Source organism: Terrapene carolina, unplaced genomic scaffold (genome assembly GCF_002925995.2).
Source record: "Terrapene carolina triunguis isolate 2854851 unplaced genomic scaffold, T_m_triunguis-2.0 Scaffold69, whole genome shotgun sequence".
NCBI lineage: Eukaryota > Metazoa > Chordata > Testudines > Emydidae > Terrapene > Terrapene triunguis.
In genome coordinates, this window is record NW_020664420.1 from 16001744 (window position 1) to 16013114 (window position 11371).

Genomic DNA, 11371 nt, shown 5'->3' on the forward strand with positions numbered 1-11371 from the left:
TTGGCCGCTGCATATGTCAGAAGATGAAATTTATTCTTATAGATTAAGGCCAGAAGGCACAACTGTGATCATCTTATCAGACCTTCTGCACAACACAGGCCAAAGAATTTCAACCAGGAACTTCTACAGGAAACTTTTCTTGCCCAAAACCTCCCACCTTCTTAAGTAATGTATCCCCCTCTTTCCTAGATGGGCAGATGAGAACTTTTGTCCTTACTAGGGGATAAAGGAACATCCTCCTCCAATCTTTCCCAGAACAATAGCTTCTAGTGCTGGAAGGTACTACTTTCTTATTACTGCAAATATTTAGCTGTGCTATAAAGTAAACTAATTTTCATTTGTAACAGATCCTTCAATTATAGGCGACAGGTCTGCAGAAACAACTTAATTCTGCAGCTTCTCAGAAATAATCCTCAGGATCAGATTGCAGGACGTGAATGGCTCAAAAACGAAACTTGCGTGTCAGAGTAAGTTTTTGTCCATCTCTCCACCCCTCCCCAAAAACCCCACTATCTTAATTGTGGGATGTTCACAGCAGAAAAATCCATTTCTCGGAAGAAGGAAGGATTAAAACAGTAATTGTTTACAATAAGCAGTGTCACAATAAACAACAAATTACTGAGGCACCAGCTTCTAACAAGCTCTCTTTGTGATTCAATCGAAATTTATTTCCAACATGTCACAAGCCAATATTTCCGTTAAGAAAAACATTAGGAGTGCAAAAGTAAAGGAAAACAGACTTCTCAGAAGTTCTATTAGTGATTACTTTCTTCTTTAAGGAAACAAACAACCTCCTTCTCCGTCCAAGCCAGGACAGATCTTAATAAGGATAATGGATTTGTGACAATCTGGTGAATCTGTTTGTACAATTTACATATGAAGGGACCCCAGCATAAAACAGAATTTGTATCGGTTTCAGACTGCAGACTACATTTTGGATATTGTGTTCTTTATCTTCTCTGCTGTCATGTTACCTCCACATTAAACTGGAATTCCAAAGGCTGGGGGCAAAGGTCTAATCTTAGAAGGTCACTGACTTAACTGCTCTCCCAATGAACTGAAATCACCCTAAAACAGGCTGTCTCCCACCTAGATGAACTGGTGTATCCCGAGAGAGGTTGCCTAGCAATAAAGTCACTTGGTAAGGGTCTAGGATTATCTGATAATGCTGATCCAGTAACCTCAGTAACCTGACTGAGGGACCAAGTGGTTATAAAAGGACTTGGAGAGGGGAGGATGGAGAGCACCACATTGGAAGTTTTGGGCAAGAGGCAGGAAGAAAATGGCCAAGGTCAGAAAAGGTGAGCTGAATGGAGAAGACTCCATGTTTCAGAACACAAGCCATGCATTGCAGTTGGAGGACCCTAGACAGACTCAAAGGATCCTGACCCCAGCCCTAAGAATGCTAAGGAATGGTCAGGAAACTGAGGCAGGGAAAAGTATGTCGGGTTTATTATTTTTGTATAGATCTGTGTATTTCTCATGCAATTAAGCACAATGGTTTTAGAAAATTGTGCAAAGTGTCTCTGCATTTTATGTATTACACCTACCACATATCCCTTGAAATAAACTGTGGGACCAGATCACCATATGGCTGGAGTTCTGAGAGAGAATGTGTTTAGGCTACAGTGGGAATTTAAGGCGTCAACACCAATTCTAGGGTCTAAACAGTTGGACCGCATACATGGGTGCGACTCAGAGGAGACCCCAAGACAGACTCTGTTCAGACTCTGGAGGCTTAAAACACATGGGATTCAGCAGCTGTATGCCCTCACAGCAATCTGATGAGTTACCAGAAGGGAATGCTCAACTGGAACCATGATGGCATTGTTGGCGTAAAAGGACATTTAAAGTTGCATTGTAACTGCACCTTACAATAGACTATCTTCATATTCGTGGGTTCTGTAGGTAAAAACTTGCCTACCAATTGAATGGCTGTCTTGGACTCAGGAAATGGCTGCTACCTTACATACCCCTTGTGCTTTGGCAGCAAGTACAATCTGTGGGAGTCCTGGGCCTCAAATTCATCACATCTTCAAATGCTACATGGAGGAAGATGCACTACTCAGACTTAAGGGGAAAGCATTTAGTTTTGGGTGGTTGTCTCTCTTTGTCAGCTCCCACTTGTTCAGTCTGGATCCCCAGGGTAACGATCAACTTCTTTAACAAGAGGTGAGGAGGGGTAAAAGTGAGTCTCATCTTCCCCGATCCCACTGGGAAAATTCCACTTCTTCTAGTTGAACTAGATCAGGGGTTGGCAACCTTTCAGAAATGGTGTGCCGAGTCTTCATTTATTCACTTTAATTTAAGGTTTTGCGTGACGGTACTACATTTTAACGTTTTTTAGAAGGTCTCTCTCTATAAGTCTATATATAATATAACTAAACTACTGTTGTATGTAAAGTAAACAAGGTTTTCAAAATGTTTAAGAAGCTTCATTTAAAATTAAATTAAAATGCTGATGTTAAGCCGCCGACCTGCTCAGCCTGCTGCCAGCCTGGGGTTCCGTTCACCTAGGCCGGCAGCGGGCTGAGCGGGGCCTGCGGCTGGAACCCCGGATGGCAAGGAGCCGGCAGCCAGAACCCCAGGTTGGCAGTGGGCTGAGCAGGGCCGGCATCTGGGACCCCAGCTGGCAAGGGATCGGCAGCCAGAACCCCGGGTCGGCAGCCAAAACCCCAGACCAGCAGCGGGCTGAGCGGGGCCGGGGGCCGGGACCCCAGACCGGCGGTGGGCTGAGCAGGGCCGGCACCCCAGACCAGCAGCGGGCCGAGCAGCTCAGCCTGCTGCTGGTCTGGGGTTCTGTCCGCTGGCTCCTGCCAGCCAGGGTCCCGGCTGCCAGCCCCGCTCAGCCCGCTGCCAGTCTGGGGTTCTGGCTGCCGGCCCCTTGCCAGCTGGGGTCCCAGCCGCCGGCCCCGCTCAGCCCGCTGCCAACCTGGTGCTCAGGGTGGGGGGTGGGGATGTGGGGGGTGCAAGAGTCAGGGCATGGGGTGTGGGGGGGCTGGGTATGTGTGGAGGGAGCAGGAGTCAGGGCATGGGGTGTGGGGGGGCTGGGTATGTGTGGAGGGAGCAGGAGTCAGGGATGGGGTCGTGGGGGGGATGCAGGGAGCTGTGGTACAAGGGGGTGCAGGGGTCAGGGCAGACTGCTGGGGGGGAGTGGGCTGGGATCAGGGGGGTGCTCCCAGCCCCCTGCTCTGAGCGGCTCACGGCTGGGGGCTGGGGGCTGGAGGGATATGCCCCGCTCCTACCCCCCTTCCCCAAGGCCCCGCTCCTGCTTCCCTTCCCCGCCTCCTTACCGGTCTGAGCAGCGAGGGCGCTGGGGCTACTCTTCTCCCCTCCCTTGCAAGAGCCATCGGCAGCAGGGAGGGAGAGGAGGCGGGGCTCCACACAGCACGCTGGGGGAAGAGGCGGGGGAGGGGGAATCTTGACTGCCGGCGGAGCCTGCTGTACAGCAGCAGCCAGCAGGAGCAAACTTGCTTCTGCCCCCTGCCCCTGCCAGAGAGAGCGGTAGGCGGAGAAGAGTGGGCTGGGTCGGGCAGGATTTTTAATGGCACGCTGCTGCCTGCCAGAGTTCGGCAGCGGGCTGAGCGGGACCCTGGCAGGCAGCAGCGTGCCATTAAAAATCGGCTCGCGTGCCGTCTTTGGCACGCGTGCCATAGGTTGCTGACCCCTGAACTAGATCAAAACAATTTGTTTGGCTTTTTCTTGCTTTTGAATGTCTTTGATTTGTGTTTCTTATTACAAAAAAGTCCGTTTTTTCTTTGACCTTTTTCTGGCTTGTGAAGGTTCAAGTCAAAGTCAAAACCAGAGCACAGGGTTATCATCTCTTCAAGTCCTGAATTCTCTAGTGAGTTTTGGAGAGAAGGAGTAAGACACACACAGTATGTGTCGTTTTAGTTCTATTTCTCTGAGAACATTTGAGGACTACAGAATTGGATCCTTCAAGCATCCATTTGCCTGAGAATCAGGCCTGAAGCCACCAGACAGGGATAGGAGAAGCACATAGGGATGTAAATATCAGTTAAAAATGTTAAAATTATATCAGTTAACTGATGTAGCTCTGGCAACGGGGTGGCAGGGGCTGGGGTCCCGCCGCCCGGCGTGGCCACTCCAGCCCACTTGACCCAGGGCGGCCAGCACAACCGGGGTCCCCGGTGGCCTGGCAGGGGCTGGGGTGCCTGCTGGCCCAGCCCGGTGTGGCAGGGGCTGGGGTACCCGCTGGCCCAGCACAGCCGGGGTGGGGTTGCTCCAACCAGCCTTGCACACCAGCAGCGGGGGTTACTAGTTAAGGTCCGGTTAACGGTTAACCATTTAACCTTTTACATCCCTACGAGCAGGGTTTCCCCAGGGGGAAGGATAGAATAGTCCCCAAGTTGGGGGGGGGGGTGGCGCACAGGTGGAGAAGGAAAGGCATATAGATGACATCGTTTACTGGTTTCTCCAGAGAGACAATGCTTCGCTGGAATCCACTCAGACATCTTGGTGCTGTCACCATGCACACACTAACTGGGAACTGAGGTGATACGATCTTCTCCAGACTCTGGACTCTTTTGCAGCTGCAGATCCTTTGTGACAGCTCTGTCACCAGAGGTCTGTAGCCTACGGTTTGTGCTGCTTTGAAGACAAAGAAATCTGGGAGAGGCTTAAAGGGGCAGCCTCATAACTCTGCCAAGTCAAAGAGATCCAGTCTGCCTTCAGATGCCTTTGACAAGAGTAGAAATATCCAGAGTTAAGATGGTGGGATATGGAGGGGACAGAGTACAACTGAGTCCACTGAACTCATGTTGAAAATCAGTAAAATCATTCTTACCCACCCCAGCACTAAGTGCGTAACATAGAATAGTGAACACTGGCTGGTATAAAAAGGCCACCTCAGTTCACAGCTAAGTTGTCTACACAGCTAACTATCTTAGCTCCTGAATTGCATCTAAGGAGGTTGTGACATTGGTTGAAAAGCAAATGTATAGTACATGGCCAATGACAAAGGTACTAAAAGAAATACCCAATAGAGAGAAGAATCATGCAAAAAGCCTACCAGTCTGATTTGCAAAAGTGGTGAGTACCCACAAATGCCACTGAAGTCCATGGAAGCAGCAGATGTTTAACACCTGGGGGGCTGGGGGAGAAACAGATCGCCAGATACTCATTTTATAATGTTAATTGTCCAGCTTAAGTAATGAAAAAGATTCTAGATGCTACATATGTGAATATATGTTTGTAGGGAAAAACTGATAAATTATCCAAGATATATTACATATTAATAAAATAAAAGCATTTATTAATCAATATGCACAAGAGGCACAGGAGAAGGAAAAATGAATTAAGGTTGAAAAAGTATACCCAATAACTATTTCCCCAAGGACTAGGCCTATTAATATGGGTGAAAGATACCTACATCCAGGATCATGCTTTCTGCAATTTCAAGGAACAGAACAGCTGTACATATAGTACACAATAAAGGGTGCACATGCAACACTGCCAGTTTTTGTTTTCGAACACTTAACTGTGCTATTTTAACATTTTTTTAAAGATTTTTGTATGGAATTGTAAAAAAAATGAGCTTGTGAGGTTAGTCATTAAATGCCTAGTTAAAAGACATAATGTTGAATGACTAACTGTCAAGAGTCAAAATGAATGTAGAATTTTAGTACCAGACTGTGATCAAGTTTCCCTTTGTAGACCTCTGTCCTATGTAGGTGAATTACTAGAGAGCAGATGCATCTCAGCTAGTCTGCGGGTGTCAGCACTGTGAAAACCACTTACAGGCTGAAGCCCTACACAGCTAAAATTTGGGTAAGAAAGTTAAAATAAATGCAAAAGCTATGTTCTACTTTCTGTAGGACAATTTTCAGTTTTGAAGTTTTCAAAAGCATGCTCTCCTCTACAGAAGTTTTCCCAGCCAGCATCTGTAACGATCTGTGAGATATTTCAGTACCTGGTAAAATGACGTAACGTTACTTTTCTTCCATAAGTTAACAGTCCAGTCTCCAGCTCACAAAGAGTCAAGAAAACTAAAAATATCTACTGCTGCCCAAGCTACACAAATTCCTGATTAAACTTCTCTGTGTGTGCGCGCGCCAAGAAAATTTCACAGTTATAGCCTACAGCAAAATTATTATATTGGTCTTAATTGCAATAGATAATAGCAAGTCCTCAGCATACTATACAATTTATACGAGTTTTATTTCAGTACAGAATCAGTTAAAATATTTGATCTGTATTTAGCGTATCAATTATCTACACTATGGAAATAAAACAGAGGACCCACTGAGGCTTGTTTCATGATTCATCATGCTTCTCCAAGTAGATTAGTTGTGACACATCTGTAAAGAGTGTGAGAGCAGCTGTATATACTGCTATGATTGAAAAGGTTTTCATTTCTTACAAAGAGGACTCAAAAAACACAAGTAGCTGTTACAGAAAGTAGCCAACTCCCAACCTTGTAGTTTTCAAGGGGACTGACCCCAGAGCTGGAGACTGTATAAAAGATGAACAAGAACTGTTAAGCACAAACTGGTCTGTACTGCTCTTTTAAATTACACTTTTTAAACAAATAAACTTTCCTATCCTCCCAATATTTATTGCTCCATCTTCCTTAAGCACTTCAGTAAGTCCATCAAAGAGTAACCCTCTTTCACTGTTCCTTTTATAAGTACCATCTTATAACATAATACAGTAAAACAATAGGCCATTCGTCATCCTCCTACTTCAAAACAATAAGTACCCTTGTGTCACAGAAGTTTGTACTGTATTAGAATGCCAAAAACTCTCTAAGTGAATTCCAATAGACCCTGTATTTAAAGATTAGACCCAAAAATTGAAAGAAAAGCCAGAGAACAAGAATTAATAAGACATGAGTAAGAAATTGGACGGTCAAGAGTTGTGCAATATTCCTAAGGTTGTTACAGTTATGTTGGTCCACCACCATTTATCAGTTTGTACATTCATGCTCAATGCACAGCTACTTTTAAAACAATAATTCTGTTAATTAAAAATTTATCATTGCTTTCAATCACAGCAAAGAAAACCTTGGACTTATAAAATTAGACACAAATCATTCGTTAAGCACTTGCCAAGCAAAAAAACAGTAAAAATGTAAAACAGTAAAAATGGACCATCAAACTGAAGCACTCTGGAATATGTTTCTCCTTTAGTCAACAGCTTTAAAAGGTTTGGATGAACTGGACTTCCTTTTTAGTGCTTAACTTCTGAAGGGTTTCCAGAGGAATTGCAGAACTTCCTGAAGATGTGATGATCCCTGAAGAATCCTAGTTATGCACTTGGTTCCAATATGTTAAGCTATTCCCCCAAGGACACCACATCTGCCAATTAACATTAGTCTCCATTGTCCCAGTACCATGTCAAGCTGCTATTAATTGAAATATCTAATTGAGCTTTAGAACATTTCAGCCTCCGAGACTGTTCAAGCTACCCAACAACTCCAGATATCTTTAGATACGTCACTGTTTCATAATATACACTTTAAAGAGATTGTGTTTACTGAACACACACCGTTCCTGGAATGTACCAATAATGGAAAACAACTCAGCAGTAATGTAGCATTATTGTAGTAATTTAAAAATATGATCCTGAACATTCTGTGTATGCTACAGACCCACAAACACGCAAAAAAGATCATAAACATACGTAACTACTTTGGTCATCGTTTTGCCAATTCTTTTATCTTCTATACAAAAGGCACATCACCCGTCTGTCTCTCCAAAATCCATAGTGCTTTTTGTGTACTATTATACCATGTAACAAAAAATTGGAATAGTTGGATTTTTATCTAAAACGTCACACTTAAGTGTGTCACTCAAAGACTACACTTCTATAGAAAATTGCTTGCACGCAGGAAGTTAACAAATTTAAACCTTTGTAAGTCAGTATTTTGCCTATAGGCTCAAGATGTATTTACATCAGGGTCCTCAGTATCTATATTATTTATAATACAGTATGCATCAGAATGTTTAACGTGAAACTTTTTTTTTTTTTTACACTAAATTATTTCTTTTGTATATTACCTTACTATTAAAATACAGAAACGGTTATGTGTATGTGGGGGAAAAAATAAAGAGGAATAATCAACAGGAAAAAAATAATATGAACACAAAATGTACAAACAATATCATAGGTAAGGATCAAAGGCCAATAAACTTTGTGTTCTGAACACGTGTATATTGCACACAGAAAATGCAAATACAGTAGTAAGATAAAGTATTTTTTTGTTTTTAGCGAAGTAAATTTCTCCATACCAAGGATGAACCAAGTACAGAGTGATTACGCTCAGCAGGCATACTCTGAGAGTTTTGCTATGATTTAATTAAAATAGTTCATCTCTTTTGATAGGATCCGCATAAAAACCTACAATACATTGAACATATTTAGCTGTATAAAATTCCTAGAGCTACATTGCTGTTTGAACCTTTTCCAAAAAGTTTTTTAAAAGGAAAGTCTCACCACATACTTAAATTACAAATTGCATCCATTTCAACAGGGCTCCTTCTGTATACAGTTTAGGTGATGTTAGATTATATTAAATGATATTGACAGAATATTAATACATATCTGTCTAGACTCTTTCCACCACTCCCTCAAGTTTTCCAAGAAAAAAAAGGTAGAGCTATTATTTAGCTAAGATATGAATATTAAATTCCCAATGAATCTTTCCTGCCAGGTACCTCAAGTTTTAGGAGAACATGAGATCTTAGTTCAATAAAACTATACTGAAGTTTTCTATAACTAGAACACAACACTGAATCATTTTGTTTGAAGGTGATTATATTCCACCCTAATAAGTGGATAAGACTTTGTCAGCTTGAAATTTAGTCAATTTTAAAAGTGAGTTTAAAGTACTTTTGGATACTACGCCTGCTCCTAAGTCTCCCTGCCACTTTTTGTGGTTTCACAGTCACACTTTACTAGTTTTAAAAATGTTTCTCTCTATACTGTTGCTCTGAGAAAGACCCACACAAACAACAGGGGAAACAAACCATACAATAAGAAACAGTTAAACTGACTATACACAAAGTGCTGTCAAATACACAAAGTAGACTAGCTGGAAAAAAGTGAGAAAACTATTTTTTGTTTACTAATGTTAAGTATTACTTGTAGCAATGGAAGATAAAATATTTTCAAAGATACGTGATTTTAAATTGACAGATTTTAAGTTGAAGACAGAAAGCTCTACAGAAGAGCTAAGTAGACAGGACAGACATACACAAAGCATATAACCCCATGATACATTTATCACAAACCTCAATAACTGCAGCCCTTGTCCACATGTCCTCTACCTAACCCCAGTGGATGACCTCATGTCTCTTTATATTTTCTCTCAACCGTAAGCTCTCTGGGACAGGTACATTTCTTTTGTCTGTAAAGTACCATGAATATCTGTGTCGCTGGAGAAACATTAAATACAAGTATAATCTACAGAAGATTCCTTACTGTAGAAAGAACCCTTAGATTCTCTTGCGGCATGTGCAGTTATTAAAGAGACAGAACAAATCATCTAACTATAACAATTTGATACATAACCTGTACAAAGCGAATTTTGAGGCCCAATATCAATTATCAATAATTTGAATTCTGGAAGCACCCAGAATGTGTTAAGTGCTATTCTTTCACACACACACACACACAGCTTACAGTCTAAGGCCCTGATCCTGCAAAGACTTTAAGCACATGCTTAACCTTACTTCAGTGGGACTACTCTTGCGTGTAAAGTTAAGAACATGTGTAAATATACATAAGACCAGGGCATAAGGCCCTGATACTTGCCATCAGATTCACATGGATGGATCCATGTGTCAGTGTGGAGGCCTCATGACTTTACTGGGACTCAACACAAATGCAAAGGTCCACCCAAGCAGATCCAAATACAAGAATATGGCCTAAGACAGTGGTTCTTAACCTTTACTGCAGCCTGCACCCGTTTGGTTCTCAAAATATGTTCTCGCACCCCTTATCAAAAATCCAAATATGTTTTCGCACCCCTTATCAAAAATCATTGAAATAGGTCAGTTCTTTAAACCTAGATATATTTTTGTTTGTATATTACAGTAATCGTTAAAAAATGTATAATGTTAATAAATACATATGTTTGATGAAACAAAGTAGTTGTACTTACGTACCTGTGCTTAATTTGTGTTTTCAATGATTTACCTTCTAAAAAAAAATCTGGCATGTCTTGCACCACCAGAAAGGGCATCTCGCACCCCCAGGGGGTGCGTGCACCCCAGGTTAAGAACCACTGGCCTAAGATAACAAGTATCACACAAGAGATAGGAAATAGGGATGTAATAAAATATACACAATTTTAATATACACGTTTTTTTTTAAAAAGTGTCAGTTATACCAGCTGCTTCGCAACCTAGCCATTATTAGTTGGCTAATTAATTTTAGGTATCATGCAATAGAAGTCATCCAAAACACAATGCTAGCAGTCCCATCTCACATCAGACCTTACTAATGAACACATACAATTTGAAGGTACCTTCTTCCCCCCACTGCCTGCATTTGCTAGTTGGCTTGAAAAGCAGAGCAGATCTCAAAGTTTACAGGCGACATCAAAACTGAATGGAAGACCAGATTAGTATATAACACATACCAAACTAATCAGTCCTCTTTTGTTGGATTGTTCCTACAGGATTTGTTTTCTTTATCCCTACTAAACCCTCTTCCCCCCCCCACACCCAAAAAAAAAGATGTTGGTAGAGATCCTTCTATAATCATGTCACAAAGACAACTAAAAATAAAATAAATTTCAAAGGATAAATTCAAGAAAAAAAATGAAATTGTTTACCACCACGATTAATAAATTTAACCCACTTCTAGTGTCTGAAACCCATTTTTGTCAGAAACAAACTTATCTCCCAGCATTTTAAAGAGGTACAAATAAAATACACTAGACTAGAACTGCTTATTGCAAAGAATTTTTTTTAAAAGCAAAATATTTTACACACTCTGACATCTGCACCTCCAATTTGGCAATCCAATTAATTTAGCAACCCCCAAAGCTCAGTATTATTGTGTGCAACCAAATACATGGAACTGAGCCAGTCTCCCATATACCACAGCCCCAAATGAGCTGTGGGAGAGTGGGTAAAATATTACAGCTCTGGCCTGGTACCCCAATTCCACCCCCAATAGTCTCTGGAGTTCCTGACCCCCACCTTCAAGGTCCCTGCCTTTATCCCCAAACCCAGAGTCACCATCCTGCCTAAAAAGCCTCTACATGCACCCAAACCTCCTCCTCTCCAGAATCATTACTTCTCTCAAATTCACTGCACCAAAGCTATCCTCCAAAGGCACCCCAGCCCAACACCACCACCAAAACCACCACCAGGCCCTGAGCTACTGCCCCAGATCCCAG

At 42.2% G+C, this 11371-nt stretch overlaps 1 protein-coding gene across 3 annotated transcripts in view; it reads right to left on the bottom strand.

The window, feature by feature from the left end:
* GOLPH3 (golgi phosphoprotein 3) overlaps positions 1 to 11371 on the bottom strand; it is a 48958-nt gene that overhangs the window by 36701 nt on the left and 886 nt on the right. Inside the window, exon 1 of one of the 3 annotated variants that reach the window (XM_024203076.3) lies at positions 9255 to 9371. The exons of the other annotated variants lie outside the window; for them this stretch is intronic. Coding sequence (XP_024058844.1) covers positions 9255 to 9281 — 27 coding nt within the window. The 5' untranslated portion in view covers positions 9282 to 9371. Of the gene's footprint in view, positions 1 to 9254; positions 9372 to 11371 lie in introns of those variants that run through there. 3 annotated transcript variants of the gene reach the window in all.